Here is a 16707-nt window from a genome sequence, read left to right on the forward strand (position 1 = left end):
TAACCCCGCACCGTTAGTTAATTAGAAATAACCTCTAAACTACTCTTAAATACTTAAATGAACCTGCCTCCACCACACTTCCAAGCAGCACATTCCAGACCTGAACTACTCGCTGTGTAAACAAGATTTTTTTCCTTTCACATCACATTTGGCTCCTTTGTAAAGGACTTCAAAATCTATGCCTCTCATTCTTGATCCATTTATGAGTAGGAACATCTTTTCACTATCTACTCTGTCCAGGCTCATCATGAGTTTGAAAACTTCTAGCAATTCCTTCTATTGAATCTTCTCAGCCTTCTCGCTGAAGAAAACAGTTCCAACTTCTTCAATCTATCTTCACAACTAAAAGGTTTATCCAGAACCACTCTTGTAAACTTCTTCTGCATTTCCCCAAATGCATTTATATCCTTGAAGTGTGGTTCCCAAAACTGTAGAACACTCCAGCTGAAATCTGTATACAGGTTCAGCATGATTTCCTTAATCTTATATTCTATGTCTCCATTAATAAAAACCAGATATTGTATGCTTTAACTGTTGTCTCCACCTGCTGATACTTAAACGACTTATGCACTTACATAGCCATGCCTCTCTGCACACCTAGAGTAATTCACTGTTTTAGTGTCTCTCTATGCTCTACCAAAATTAACAGTTAACCTTTCCACACTGAAGTTCACTTGCCACATATCCAACCATTCAACCAATTAGTCAATACTTCTTGAAATTCTACACTGTCCTGTTCACAAAGCTCCCAAATTTTGTAGAGTCTGGAAACACAGAACTTGTCCTCTGTATGCCAAAGTCTAGATCACTAAAATATTAGCAGGAAAAGCCAGAGTCCCAGAAATGACCCTTGAGGAGCTCACTACAAACCTTCCCCCAGCTGGAGGAATATCCATTACTTTCCATTTCCTATCACACAGCCGATATTCTATCTACATTGTTACTGTCCCTTTTAATCCATGAACTTTAACAGTTCTCAAATGTTATGCAGCATTAATTCAAATGCCTTTTGGAACACTGTTTACACATGGATTGCATTAACCTCTGTTTTAACCATGTCACTTAAGTCTATTCTGAATTATTGTCTCTAGCAGTTTCACAACCATCCAAACTAAACTTAACTAACCAGCCTGTAATTGCTGGGGGTTTATCCTTATATTCTTTTTAAGGAAAACAAAACATTTGCAATTCTCCAGACTTTCAGTACATCAAGTCTACAGGCGGCAAACATTATGGCCTCTTACAAAACATTTATATCCTTTCTTAGATAAGGCGGCCAAAATTGCACCATGTATTTGAGACGTGATCTCAAATAATTGTACACTTTCACTCCTTCTCTAAAGCGCTGAAATAAATTGTAAAAAGCTAAGGCCCCAACACAGATTCCATGTAGTTTCATCACATCCTGCCAATCTGACATAAAAAAAGCTTACATATAAGTTTTCAGTCAAGCAGCCAATCTTCTAACCATGCTCACATGTTAACCCAACATCATGAGCTTCTACTTTGTGCAACAATTTTTTGTGGGGCAGATTGTCAAATTTCTTCTGGAAATCAAAATGTCTATAGGCTCTCTTCATCCATGGCACAAGTTATTCCTTCAAAGAATTCCATCAAGTTATTAAATGCCATTTCCCTTTCGGCTTCCCAATAACCTTGAGCTTTCTTTTTTTAAAAAAAGACAAAAATACGTGCTAAGCCAAAACCTCCTCATTTCCCACAACAAACTTCAAATTGGCCTATAGTTTCCTACCTCCTTCAAGGAGAGATACGTGTATGACTTTCCTGTTTGATGGAACCTTTCCTAAATCTATTGACTTTTGGAAAGTTAAAACAAACCGATCTACTATCTCATTAACCACAATTTTTAAGACCCCTTGGATAAAGTCCAACAGGACCCAGGGATTAGTCAGCCCACAGTCTGTATATTTGCTCAATAGAGCTTACTTTGAAATTATCACTAAGGTCCTATTTTCCTTCCTTGTCCTGATTTACAGCTTTACTGGAACTTCTTTATATCCTCTAAAGTAGCAATATTTGTTCATTTCATCTGCCATTTCCTTATTACTTACTATTAACTCCTCTCTCACTCTCTAAATGAGCAACACTCAAATAAAAGCAAGTACCTTTGATGCTGGAAATCTGAAATAAAAACAGGAAGTGCTAGAGAAACTCAGCAAATCTGGCATCTGTGGAGAGAGAAGCCAAGATAATATTTTGAATCTTATATCTTTGCAACTCATTCATTTTACTTCCTCTATTCCTCTTCAAATACCTGTGGAAACAATTGCTATTGATTTTTTAAGATTTATAGCTAGCTTCTTCATGCTAATTTCTTTCACCAGATTATTCAGTCATTATTTGCCATTCTTTATATGCTGTCTAATCATCTCATCTGCCTCTCATGTTTGCACAGTATGCTTTTCTCTTAATTTTAATTCTTCCTTTAACTTCAGATAAGGGTCTCTTGAATTTGTTGTGGCAAGAACATATGTATTTTGAAGTATCACCTTGCTTCTGTACTGACCCATCCTCTAGTCCAGTACCTCATCAAGTTGTTCAGATTTCATGGTCTTACAAAGGTCTTAAACCCATTCTTCTACCTTTGAAGCTAGATATAAATTCAAATCATATTGTGGTAGCTGTAGTTACTCTGATGTTATTTGTCAATCCTGTCACATTACACAATACTAAATTGAGCAAAACAGTTATCTGGTTAGTGCCAAAACATTTTTTGAAGTATTGAAACTCATCTAGACTACCAATGTCAATCTGATTTTACCAGTTTACAGGTATTGCAAAACCAGCCATGATTACTGCCGTTCCTCTAAAACCTCATATCTACTTTTGTATACTTTGCTAAAGAGCTGTAGACATCTAGTGACTTCTTTCTCCTACTACTCATCTCTAACCAAACTGATCCCACATCCTGGTCTCCTGAACCAATGTCATCTAACTCATGCACAAACGTATTATTTGTTAAACATTGTTAATTCTCCAACTTTATGTAGCTTCCTATTCTTGAACATCAAATACTCCCAAACATTCTGTACCTAGTTCTTATAATGAAGTGAGTTTCAGTTATTGATCAGAGTGGTGCTGGAAAAGCACAGCAGGTCAGGCAGCATCCGGGGAGCAGGAAAATCGACATTTCGGGCAAAAGCCCTTCATCAGCCTCGGATGCTGCCTGATCTGCTGTGCTTTTCCAGCACCACTCTGATCTAAACTCTGGTTTCCAGCATCTGTAGTCCTCACTTTTGCCTAGTTGAGTTTCAGTAATGGCTCTCGTGTTTTACTTAATTGTGACTAATGTTTCTTATGAATGCTGCACGTATATAGATACAGAACCTTTAGTTTTCAGTTTTGTAGGATCTAGTCTTGACCTTTGGTGTAGATATTTTTAACATGTTATGCATGTCTGAGGCAGATGGGACTTGAACTCAGGACATTACCTTGGTGCTATAGGACCCTCCCCGACTTCAGTGTATTCTTGGGTTTGTTCTGTCCCTTCCTGTTGATCAAACCTAAATTTTCTATATTGCTATTATTTAGTTCTCAGCCTTGAATCTACTGCTTTATTCACTGAGAAGGAATACAAGTGTATGTCCAAACCAAGATGTTGCAGGACGCAAGGACAATTTGGAGGTCCAATGATCTGCTGTTCTTCTCCTAGTTGGTAAAGTTGCGTGTTTGGAAGGTGTATATAGTTTGAGAAATGGCATTAACTGCTGCCACCATACACCAACGGTGAAATGTGAATGTTTAAGAAATGTGGATGGGGCACTGATCAAGTGCACTGCTTCATCTCGGATGGTATAGAGCTTCAAACAAGTTGTTGGCACACTCATCCAGACAAGTGGATGGTATAATCCTGACTTATACCTTGAATAAGTTTGAGTGTAAGGAGACAAGTTACTCACTGTAGAATACCCAGCCTCTGAGCTGCTTTTGCAGCATTTATATGGCTAGCTCAATTCAGTTTTCAGTTAATTGTAACCCCAGGATGCTGGTGGGGATTTCAGCAATAGCAATGCCATTAAATATGATGGGGACATGATTAGATCGGAAATATCATTGCCACGAACGTGTGTAATATGTACGATACTTGTCACTTGTCAGTTAAAGCCTGATATGCTGTCCAGGTTAAGCAAGTATCAGCATTGTTTCAGTGGGACTGTACACTAAGCATCAGCAGTTAAATTCGAGAGATAACACACCTGAAGATAATTATGCTCGCGATAGAGCACTGAGGACTTCCTGCAACAATGCCCTGGAAGTTAGATGATCGTTAAATATAGAACTTAGGGCCAAAAGTTATCAAAGGGTATGAAGAGAAAGTGGGTATAGGATATGGAGTTGGATGATCAGCCATGATCATTTTGAATGGCAGAGAAAGCTTGAAGGGCCAAATTGCCTATTCCTGCTCCTTATTTAACATAAGCATGGCTATTGTTAGAGGACACAGCAACAAAGATAATGTGATCCAGCAAGTGAACTTGTCAATTCTGTTGATTTTAATTGTACTAGGTTTCCTGATGCCACACTTTGTCAAATGCCACATTATCATCAAGAGGCATGCAAACCTCATATCTGGCCAACTTGGGGAAAAGTTGCAATCAAGTTGGAGCAGAGTGGTCCTGGCGAAAACCAAATTAAACATAGTTACAACTCACTGAGGGAGCATTTGGAAATGAAGTCCTGCTATTGTCAGAGTCATCAGAAAAGTAAAAGATATGCAAAATTTCCTAATTTACCCAATGTTTGACCCCAGGTTGATAGAAAGCATGGACCAGATTTCTATAGCGAACAAGAATAACTATATATTACAAGTAATTAAACTCAAGCCAATTAAAACTCTAATTATTTTATAAACTCTCTTTCATTCATAGGTTATTGGACAGAGGGGGAAAAAAACTGGAAAGACACTTCAGAAACATCTCTCTCCAGGTTCTGTCATTGAGATGGCCTTTAGAACATTTCTGCTGGTCAGCAGATTGCTTCAGTCATCTTTCTGCAGATACTTCCACTGGTTGGAAAGAGACACAAGGTGGTTGGTTCACTTAAAAAAAAGTGAAAATTCACAGCTTACAACTGTTGCAGGGAAGGTAAACTAGTTTTCAAATTTAAATTTAGCTTTGACTGTAGAGACCAGATAGATTGTTCCTGAACTGCGGAAGAACTGAACAGCTCTTTCTAACTTGCAAAACCTCCAAGCTGCTTAGTTATCAAAGAACCAATCACACAATTGTTGGAAAGCAAAAGGACTCTCGTTGATAACTGGTCTCTAGTCCAATCAGCTTCTTATTGACAACAAAAGCTGCATCTGTACACTGTCAGCTCAAAATCATCTATAACTCAAACTTCAGTGGTGGCTGGTTGAAACAGTTGTTTACATGTTGTTTAACATGGGTGCACTTGCTTTCAAAACATACAGCAGGCTTTAAAATAGCTCTTCATTTCAGTCCACAGTTTATAAACAAAATGAACACACACACAATCCTTACACATCACTTAGCTGGTTAATGCTAAGTAAACACCTCTTGACTGCAGTGTTGACAGAAAGCTAATGATTTAGAATACACCATTAGTGTGCTGTAATTGACTGGATTGAATTGTGTTCCTATATGTACCAGAAAAACCAGAGCATTTTCTATGTTGTTGGGTAGATGGTGGCATTGTAGCTGATCTGGAAGAGCGCAGTTAAAGCTGCAGCTAGTTTGAAGCACAAGTCTTCAGTTGGGCTTTTGCTGAAGCCCAAACACTTTAGCAAAGTGAACGTACAAGCTGCTATGGGAACATCTGAAGAAAGTAAAGGCGTTCTCTTCCCGGTCTGACCAATAGCTAGTCCTCAACTAATATTACTGAAATAGTAAAGAGATAAAACACTTTGGGCACCCCTCGTGTCACAGTAGGTGCCGCAGCAAAATGGGGTTGAATGTCTAGATTTCACTTCAATCCAAACGATTAACTGGAAAAAAGCATAACTGGAAAGTAGAGCAAACATTAGCAAACAACAGGGAAAAAAAGTAACTAACTTGGGCATTTCATTATTAATTCTGATTTCTAATTAAATCAAAAGATAAAAATGACATACATTTTTCTTTCCCAACAAAAGATTTTACCAGGTTTCTTGTTAACTAGAATTTATGACCGTATCAACTTATATTTCACGCAGACAGCACCACTAGGATTTTTTTAAAAATCAGTAAACTTGAAACTATTACAAATCCCTGAAAGTGAACAAACCTGAGTCAGTTTGGTCCTGAAACACTGGATTTCACCATCCTCCGAATGAGCAAATAAAAACATTGGCATATCCTGGTTACCATCTTGTAAGTAGCCTTCAACCTCTACCTTCCTTTTCAATGTCGAGTTCCAGTGATTTTTTACAGCATTGTCTGTTCTGTAATTTGAAATAAGTGCCATTACTCAGAGTTGCTGTATTAAATTAAAAAGTCAGGAATTCTTAAAACCTTATCAAAACTGTCAAGTTATGGCAGACCTCAAGTTATGTAAATACAACATGCGTAAGGAACAGGAGTAGACCATTCAGCCCCTCAAGCCTGTTCCACCATTCAATAAGATCATGGCTGAACTGCTTGTATACTCAAATTTACATTTCTGTCTAGTATGACAACTCCTCACCCCATTAAGAAGAATCTACCCCTGGATTTAAAAAAAAATCAAGGACTCTGGTCCCACCACTTTAACTCTGCAATCTCATGCAAGTCCCAGTCACTTTTATGGCAATAGCAAGGCAGTAATCTATCAGGAGAATGACAGAGTAATTTATGAACCAATTATTCTGTAATTAAAATTTTGTTACAAGAGCATGTAGCCACTCTCTCAAACCTAGAATGGAGTAGTACAGCATGGTTTAAACTTCTTGGGTTCCACAGAACAAACACTCAAAATTCAGTGTGTTTTTTTACTATTTTACAGCATAAGGACATCATTAACTAAGATAGCAATTATTACATATCCTTAATTATTTGAGATGATGGTCGTGAGCCATCTTCTTGAAGATCGTAGTCCATGTGGTGCAGGTACACCCACATTTCTGTTATGGAGGGAAAGGATGCTAAGCCAGTTACAGTAAAAGGTAATACATTCTAGAGTTAGGATGGTGTGTGACTTGGAGGGAACTTGTAGATGGTCGAGTTCCCATGCATCTGCTGCCATCTTTGAAAGGTGCAGGAGGCAGCTGGCAAATTGCTGATAAACTGCAAGACATTAATAGCTAGAGTTTCAGTGACAACGATGCCATTGACTATCAAGGGAACAAAGCTTCGATTTATTTTTCTTGCTGGAGGTGGTCACTGCCTGGTACAGGCGTGGTGCAAATTTTACTAAATACCATTTCACCCTAACCCTCAATGTTATCCAGATCTTTTTGCATATGAAGCAGGGGATTGCCTCAGTATCAAAGGAGTTACAAATGGTACTGACATTGAGCAATCATCCTCACTTCTGACCACACAAATGCAAAGAAGGTCATTGATGAAGCAGCTGAAGATGGTTGGTCCCAGGACATTACCTGGAACAACTTCTGAGGGAATATCCTGAAAATTGGCCTCAACATCCAACTTATCTTCCTTAGTGCTAAGTACGACTGCAACGAGTGGAGCATTTTCCTCCAGACTTCCATCAATCAGTTTTGCTAGGGCTTCTCACTTCTACTCAGGCAAATGCTATCTTGGTATCAAGTGCAAACACATTAGTCTTCCTTCTGGAGTTCAGTTCAATCGATGCATGCTGGGACCAAGATCGTAATGAAGTCAGAAGCCAATGGCAACACTGAGCAGGTTATTGCTGTTTGGTGGCACCACTGATGGTGCTCCCATCACTTTGCATATCAAGGTGCTTAATGGGTCGAAAAGTTGAATTATGTCGACAAGTTAGAATTGGGGCAATCTTCTATACTGTCTGGCAGTATTATTTAAACTTGAACAGCTTGGATAGAGCACTACATTTCTGGAGCACAAGTCTACTATATTATAGCCAGAAAGTTGTCAGGGTCTGTAACTTTTGCAACATACAGTGCCTTCAGACATGTCTTAATATCATATGGGATGAATCAAATTGGCGATCATGCTGGAGACCTCAGGTGGAGGCAGAGATGGATAACCCAATCAGCACTTCTGCATTATCATTTGCACTAACAATATATGAACTCATTAATTTAATCTGGACAAAATAATGTTGATGTATCATCATTTCCTCTTTCTTTCTCCAATGCATCCTATAGGGCAGAACAGCGACTCAGTGGTAAGCACTGCTGCCTCACAGCACCATGGACTTGGTTCAACTCCCACCTTGGGCAACTATGTCAAATTTGCCCATTTTCCCAGTGTCTGCATGGGTACCTCCCGTGGTCCAAAGATGTGCAGGTTATGTGGATTGGCCATGCAAAGTTGCCCATGTAGTGTACAGGGATGTATTGGCTAAGTGGGTTAGCCATGGTAAATATGGTGTTATAGGGTGTCTTGCCCTCCGTTGTATTTTATGTTTTGGCTCAATTTCTTCCAATAGTCCCACTTTCCCTTTTTTTAAAACTTCATCCACTGAAAAATAATACTTTCACAGCAGATGGAAAGCTAGCAATCAATCTTACTTTATGAAAAATTTATTCATCCGCATAACCATTATAGCATGTAGAACTTAGATTATAATACAAACAGCAACCAACTGAAACTGTGCAAGAACAGTTTTGTAGCAATGCAAGTATCCATTGGCTGGATCATTCAGCTCCTACTAATTTTTAATCCAGCAGAAAACAAGCCAAAAGAAATGTTAATTCCTAGCACACTGGTGACAAAAGCCAATGGAACACTTGCCTCCCTGGTAGCAGTTTTGCAATCTCTGCCCAGCGGTTACCAAGGACCTTGTGTGCTTCATAAATAATCTTGTCCTCCTCTTTAGTCCAAGATGACTTCTTAACCTCAGGGTTGAGATGATTGTGCCAGCGCTCACGGCACTGTTTGCCAAGTCTACCTTTTAGATGTCTTGCAATCAATGACCAACGTTTTGGCCCATGTTTCTGAACTAATTCAATTACCTAAAATGAAACAATAGGAATCAAAGATCAGTTCATTCACCCTGCTCTATGTTTAAATGTACTAACTTAATAGATTTGTACATTTCTTTCAAATTTTCCTACACATGCAACCTGATCTCAGCTCTCAACCAACATTGCTGTACCTATCTGCAGCAATAAGGGAAAAAAGCCAGGTGATTTCATTCAACCTTTCCACTCATCCTAATTAGGTAGGCACATAAACCATGACTCAGTACCTTTCATCGTTTGCTGAAGTAAAATATGGTGACTTGCACCATAAAAGGAATCAGTTATAAATCAAAAACATCAATGCCAGTGACATGCTGCACGTTGCAGAACTAGTAACCTGTTGTGGTTGTGGGTATGTTCGCCAAGTTGGGAAGTTGATTTACAGACATTTTCTCCCGTCTAGGTGAAGTTTTCAGTGCTTTGGAGCATCTTGTGAAGTGCTGCTGTACCGTGTCTTCTGGAATTTATCTGGTTCAGTTTTGCTGCTTCTGGTTGTCGGTTCCAATTGTTCCTTGTAGTGACCGGCGTATTGGGTCTAGGTCTATGTGCTTGTTGATGGAGTCCATGGCTGAGTGCCATGCTTCTAGAAATTCTCTGGCTGTCCTATGTTTAGCTTGTCCTAGGATCGTTGAGTTATCCCAGTAGAATTTGTGGTCCTTGTCATCTGTATGTATGGTTACTAGGGACAGCTGGTCGTGGCGCTTAGTGGCTAGTTGCTGTTTGTGGATGAGGATCGCTAGCTATCTGTCTGTTTGCCCGATATAGTGTTTTGTGCAGTCTTTGCATGGAATCTTGTAAATTACGTTTGTCTTGCACATGATGGGCAGGGAGTCTTTTATTCTGGTGAGCTGTTGTCTGAGCGTGGCTTTTGGTTTATGGGCTGTCATGAACCTCAGTGGTGGAGAAGTCTGCTTAATGAGTTAGGTGGTGGCAGATCCTTGTCACATTGTCTGTCTGTTAGGCATCCACAGATGAAGTTGCGGGGTTATCTGTTCTGTGGCCAGCAGCGAACAATCAGAATGATGTGTTGCCTCTCTGGTGCCAGGATCAAGGATGTCTCAAGAAGGTGCAGAATGTTCTCAAGGGGGAAGAGGGCCCAGCAGGAGGTTCACTGTACACATTGGAACCAATGACATAGGAAGGGAAAAGGATGAGATTCTGTAAGGAGAATAGAGTGTGTTAGGCGAGAATTTAAAAAGGAGGTCCTCAAGAGTAATAACATCTGGATTACTCCCAGTGCTACAAGCTAGTGAGGGCAGGAATAGGAGGATAGAGCAGATGAATGCATGGCTGAGGAGCTGGTGTATGGCAGAAGAATTCACATTTTTGGATCATTAGAATCGCTTCTGGCGTAGAAGTGACCTTTACAAGAAAGACAGATTGCATCTGAATTGGAAGGGGGCCAATACACTGGCAGGGAGATTTGCTAGAGCTGCTCGGGAAAATTTCACCTAGTAAGGTGGGGGGACCCAGGGAGATAGGGAGGAAAGATCAATCCAAGACTAGTACAGTTGAGAAAAGGAGTCAGTCAGGGCAGGCACGGACAAAGCAGAGAACAAAGGTAGGACTGATAAATTAAACTGCATTTATTTCAATGCAAGAGGCCTAACAGGGAAGGCACATGAACTCAGGGCATGATTAGGAACATGGGGCTGGGATATCACAGCAATTACAGAAACTTGGCTCAGGAATGGACAGGACTGGCAGTTTAAATGTTCCAGGATACATATGTTAAAGGAAGGACAAAAAAGGAGGGGGAGTGACATTTCTGATAAGGGATTACAGCTGTACTGGAAGAAGGATATTCCTGGAAAAACATCCAGGCAAGTTATTTGGGTGGAACTGAGAAATAAGAAAGGGATGATCACCTTATTGGAATTGTATTGTAGACCATCTAATAGTCAGAGGGAAATTGAGTAACAAGTTTGTAAGGAGATCTCAGATATCTGTTAAGAATAATAGGGTGGTTATGATAGGGGATTTTAACTTTCCAAACAGAACACTATGGCCGTCCCAATCTAAGAGTTGGGATAAAAGAAAAATTTGTTAAGTGTGTACAAGAAAGTTTTCTGATTCAGTATGTGGATGTGCTTACGAGAGAAGGTGCAAAACCTGACTACTCTTGGGAAATAAGGCAGGGCAGTTGACTGAGTTTTCAGTGGGGGAGCACTTTGGGGCCAGCGACCATGATTCTATTAGTTTTAAAATAGTGATGGGAAAGGATAGACCAGATCTAAAAGTTGAAGTTCTAAATTGGAGAAAGGTCAATTTTGACAGTATTAGGCAAGAACTTTCAAAAGCTGACTGGGGTCGGATGTTTGCAGGTAAAGGGGCAGCTAGAAAAAGTCCACAGAAAATATATTCCTGTTAGGGTGAAAGGAAAGGCAAGTAGGGAATGTTGGATGACTAAAGAAACTGAGGGTTTGGTGAAGGAAAAGGTGGAAGCATATGTCAGGTATAGACAGGATAGATCAAGTGAACCCTTAGAAGAGTATAAAGGCAGCAGTATACTTAAGAGGGAAATCAGGAGGGCAAAAATGGGACATGAGATAGCTTTGGCAAATAGAGTTAAGGAAAATTCAAAAGGGTTCTTACAAATACATTAAGGACAAAAGGATAACTAGGGGGAGAATGGGATACCTTAAAGATCAGCAAGGTGGCCTTTGGGTGGAGCCACAGGAAATACTAAACGAATATTTTGCATCAGGGTTTACAGTGGAAAAGGACATGGAAGATATAGAATGTAGGGAAATAGATGGTGATATCTTGAAAAATGTCCATATTACAGAGGAGCAAATGCTGGATGTCGTGAAACACAAAGAAATGGATAAATCCTCAGGACCTCATCAGTGTATCCTCGAATTTTGTGGGAAACTAGGGAAGTGATTACTGGGCCCCTTGCGGAGATATTTGTATCATCGATAGTCACAGGTGAATTGCCAGAAGATTGGAGGTTGACTAACGTGATGCCACTATTTAAGAAAGGTGATAAGGCCAAGTCACGGAACTACGAACCGGTGAGCCTGATGTCAGTGGTGGGCAAGTTGGTGGAGGGAATCCTGAGGAACAGGATATACTTGCATTTGGAAAGGCAAGGATTGATTAGGGATAGTCAACATGGCTTTGTGGATGGGAAATCATGTCTCAAATTTGATTTAGTTTTTTGAGTAAGTAATAAAGAGGATTGATGAGGGCAAATGGACTTCAGTAAGGCATTTGACAAGGTTCCCCATAGGAGACTGGTTAGCAAGGTTAGAACTCATGGAATACAGGGAGAAGTAACCATTTGGATACAGAAATGGCTCAAAGGATAGAAGATAGAGGGTGGTGGTGGAGGGCTGTTTTTCAGACAGGAGGCCTGTGACCAGTGGAGTGCCACAAGGATTGGTGCTGGGTCCACTTCTCTTCGTCATTTATATAAATCATTTGGATGTGAGCATGAGAGGTGTAGTTAGTAAGTTTGCAGATTACACCAAAATTGGAGGTGTAGTGGAAAGCGAAGAAGGTTACCTCAGATTACAATGGGATCTTGATCAGATGGGCCAATAAGCTGAGAAGTGGCAGAAGAGTTTAGTTTAGATAAATGCGAGGTGCTGCATTTTGGGAAAGCAAATCTTAGTAGGACTTATACACTTAATGGTAAGATACTAGGGAGTGTTGCTGAACAAAGTGACCTTGGAGTGCAGGTTCATAGCTCCTGAAAGTGGAGTCGCAGGTAGATAGAATAGTGAAGGCATTTGGTACGCTTTCCTTGACTGGTCAGAGCATGGGAGTACAGGAGTTGGGAGGTCATGTTGCGGCTATACAGGACATTGATTTTGCTGCTTTTAGAATACTGCATGCACTTCTGGTCTCCTTCCTATTGGAAGGATGTTGTGAAACTTGAAAAGGGTTCAGAAAAGATTTACAAGAGTATTGGCAGGATTGGAGGATTTGAGCTATAGGGACAGGCTGAATAGACTGAGGCGGTTTTCCCTGGAGCGCTGGAGGCTGAGAGGTTACTTTATAGAGGTTTATGAAATCATGAGATGTATGAATAGGATAAATATACAAGGTCTTTTCCCTGGGTTGTGGGGAATCCAGAACTAGAGGGCATAGGTTTAGGATGAGAGGGGAAAGATATAAAAGAGACCAGAGGGGCAACTTTTCCACACAGAGGAATGAGCTGCCAGAGGATGTAGCAGAGGCTGGTATAATTGCAACATTTAAAAGGCATCTGGATGGGTATATGAATAGGAGGGGTTGAAAGGGATATGGGCTGGGTGCTGGCAGGTGGGACTAGATTGAGTTGGGCTATCAGGTCAGCATGGACGAGCTTGCTCGAAAGGTCCGTTTCCATGCTGTACATCTCTATGACTCTAGGACATCCAGGAATGGGGGTTGATTGTTGGTTTCCTCCTGTCTTGTAAATCTAATCCTTGTGAGTGTGGTGCTGACAATCCAGTGTTCTCAATTTCTGTTCTCTTAAATGATAACAAAAGTGTCATCTACATATCTGATCCAGAGTTTGGGTTGGATTTGTGGTAGGGCTGTTTGTTCCAATCTTTGCATCACTGCTTCTGCTATGATGAGTGAGCCCATGGGGTGTTCCATTGATCTGTTGATCAGTTTGGTTGTTGAATGTGAAGTGTATCGTCAAGCACGGGTCTCGTAGTTTGAGCATACAGTCCTTGTTGGTAGGTTCCCTGTCGTGTTGTCTGTTCTGCTTGTGCAGGAGGTTGGCTATTGTCTCTCTGGCTCGAATTTTGTCAATTGAAGTGAACAGTGTCATTACATCAAATGAGAGCATTGCTTCATCCTTGTCAATGCTTGTGTTGTCCAGGAATTCTTGTGATGATTGTATGGAGTGTTTGGATCCACTAATAAGAGGTTGTAGCTTTTGTTTGAATTCTTTTTCAAGTTTATGTGATGGCATTCCTGGGAGTGCCACAATGGGTCGAAGTGGAGTGTTTGGTTTGGGTACTTTGGGTAATCTGTAAAACCTTCGGGTGTTGTTGCTTTTTCTTTTCATCCTTTGTCGGTCAAGCCTGTTATTAGTCTGTTTTTTTGAAGGTTCCATAGTGTGTTGTTTATTCTATCGGTTAGCTATGGTGTGGGGTCACACTCCCTGTGTAGGTATGTGTTGGTATCTCTAAGTAGTTTATCTGCTTTCTGAATATATTCAGTCTTGTCCATGATAAGCATCATTCTGCCCTTGTCCACTGGTACTATGATTATGTTGTTATCATTTTTGAGAGTTCTTAGGGCTTTTCTCTTTGATGTTAAGATTGCTGGTTTGTCTTTTTTTTAAAGTTAGGATACAATAGTTTGTCAGACTGTTTGTCTGACTCTTTGGTTAGTCTGTTAGTTTGGAGTATACATTCTAGTGCAACTAGGTAGTCTGTTGTTTTTGCATCCCAGGGGTTGTAGTTGAATTCCTTGGTAGTATGGCTTTTTCGGTTTCTGTAAGCTGTTGGAGAGGTTTGCAAACCAGGTATGTGTTATGTGGTCTTCTCTGCTGTTGGTTAGCTTAGTCACTTTGTCTTGTAGTGCCGTTCTCTTTCTGTATGTTGTTCTGTTCTGTCTTATGGTGATGGCCTGTTCAATTGTCACAGTCCACTCCTGATTGGCTGTTTTTGAAATTAACAATTTTGTGGCACGCAAAATCTTTTCTGTACCTGTATAGTCTGTTGTGTGCATCATAATCATAACCTGGATCATCCTGAGGCCATTTTTGTCTGACTACTTCCCTGGCTTGTGGTTGTTGATTGATGGTGTATACCTGACACGGGGTGGTAGTATTTGATTCTTGCAGCACCCAAGTAGGAATCACAGTTGTTTGTAGGTAGCGCTTAGGCAGTTGGCACATTTCCTTGCTTGTCTTATTGTCTCTTGCCCATAGATTTTCAAGGTTTGTGTAAAGGTTTGTAGTTTGGATGCCGATTGTCGTGGTTGTGGGTATGTTTGCCAAGCTGGAAAGTTGCTTTGCAGATGTTTCATTCCTGTCTAGGTGACATTCAGTTCTTTGAAGCCTCCTGTGAAGTGCTGCTATATGGCCTTCTGCAATTTATTTGGTTCTGCTGCTGCTGCTTCTGGCTGCCAGTTCTGGTTGCTCGTTGAAGTGGCCGGTAAATTAGGTGTAGGTCAATGTGCTTGTTGATGGAGGCCGTGGCAGAGTGCCATGCTCCTAGAAATTCTCTGGCTGTCCTATCATAATTGTGTTGTCCTAGTTGAATTTGAGGTCCTTACCATCTGTGTGTATGGCTACTAGGAACAGCTGGTCACTAGCCACGCTATCTTAAATAAAAAATGTTGTCTTGGAACTGACAGCCAGACTTCTCTGACCATTCAAGTTCATGACAGCCCATAAACCAACAGCCACGCTCAGACAACAACTCAACAGAATAGAAGACTCCATACCCATCATGTGCAAGACAAATGTAATTTACAAGTTTCCATGCAAAGATTGTAACGAAACACTATATTGGGAAAACAGGCACAACAACAAGCAATCCTCATCCAAACACCAACTAGCCACTAAATGCCATGACCAGCTGTTCCTTGTAACCATACACGCAGATGACAAGGACCACAAATTCAACTAGTCCTATGATAATTGTATTATCCAAGCTGAACATAGGACAGCCAAAGAATTTCCAGAAGCATGGCACTCGGCCACGGACTCCATCTATAAGCACGTTGACCAAGACCCAATATACCAGCCACTATAACGAACAACTGGAACCAACAACCAGAAACAGAACCAAATAAATTCCAGAAGAGACAGTACAGCAGTGCTTCACAGGAGGCTCCAAAGCACTGAAGACATCACCTAAACAGGGAATGAAACGTCTGCAAATCAACTTCCCAGCTTGGCGAACATACGCACAGCCACAACTAGCACCAGAGCTATAAATCTTTGACAAACTTTGAACTAGTAACCTGTTTAGAATATGGCATTTTAAACATGTTAGCTAGAGATATAAAGAAATCAGGATCAAGCTTATGGTGAAAAAATCATGTTAACCAACTTACTGGATTTTGGTGAAGGAGTAATCTTCACTGTGGGTAAAGGGAAGCCTAAAGACACATTGTACTTGGATTTCCAGGAGGCATTTGACAAGCTGCCACATAAAAGGTGGCGAAGTAGGAGCTCATGGTGTATTGGCAACATACAAGCATGGATAGAAAGTTGATTGGCTTGCATAAAATTGTACACAAGTGGGTTCTTGCCCAAATGGTAGGATGTGACAAATCCTGCAGGGAGTCAGTGCTGGGGCCTCACCTTCTTACAATTTATATCAACGAGTTTGATGAGAAGAGAGAGTGAAAGCATGGTAATTAAATCTACTAATGATACAAAAATAGGAGAACGTATGCTGCGAAGTGACCATAAGAATGCAAATGCATATAAATAGGTAAAAATCTAGAAAGTGGAGGTTTTGATTTTGAAAAGTGCATTACTTAACAGAACAGTTGCAAAGGTCCAAGGTTCAGGGGCATCTAGGTATTCTAGTGCACAAGTCACAAAAGCTTAGCATGCAGGTACCTCAAACAATACTATCCTTCATAATGACAGGAATTGAGTATAAAGTAAGGATGTTATGCTTCAGTTATAGAAGACAAAGTTGAGGCCACACCTTGAATACTGTTTGTAGTTC

At 40.5% G+C, this 16707-nt stretch overlaps 1 protein-coding gene across 3 annotated transcripts in view; it reads right to left on the reverse strand.

The window, feature by feature from the left end:
• The window catches only part of mybl2b (v-myb avian myeloblastosis viral oncogene homolog-like 2b), a 53630-nt gene that overhangs the window by 20595 nt on the left and 16328 nt on the right, over nucleotides 1-16707 (reverse strand). For all 3 annotated transcript variants that reach the window (XM_043710663.1, XM_043710662.1, XM_043710665.1), the window contains 2 exons: nucleotides 8838-9058; nucleotides 6247-6403 (listed from right to left, as the gene is read on the reverse strand). In XM_043710663.1, coding sequence (XP_043566598.1) covers nucleotides 6247-6403; nucleotides 8838-9058 — 378 coding nt within the window. The remainder of the gene's footprint in view (nucleotides 1-6246; nucleotides 6404-8837; nucleotides 9059-16707) is intronic.

This window comes from Chiloscyllium plagiosum, chromosome 20 (genome assembly GCF_004010195.1).
Source record: "Chiloscyllium plagiosum isolate BGI_BamShark_2017 chromosome 20, ASM401019v2, whole genome shotgun sequence".
NCBI classification, from domain to species: Eukaryota; Metazoa; Chordata; class Chondrichthyes; order Orectolobiformes; family Hemiscylliidae; genus Chiloscyllium; species Chiloscyllium plagiosum.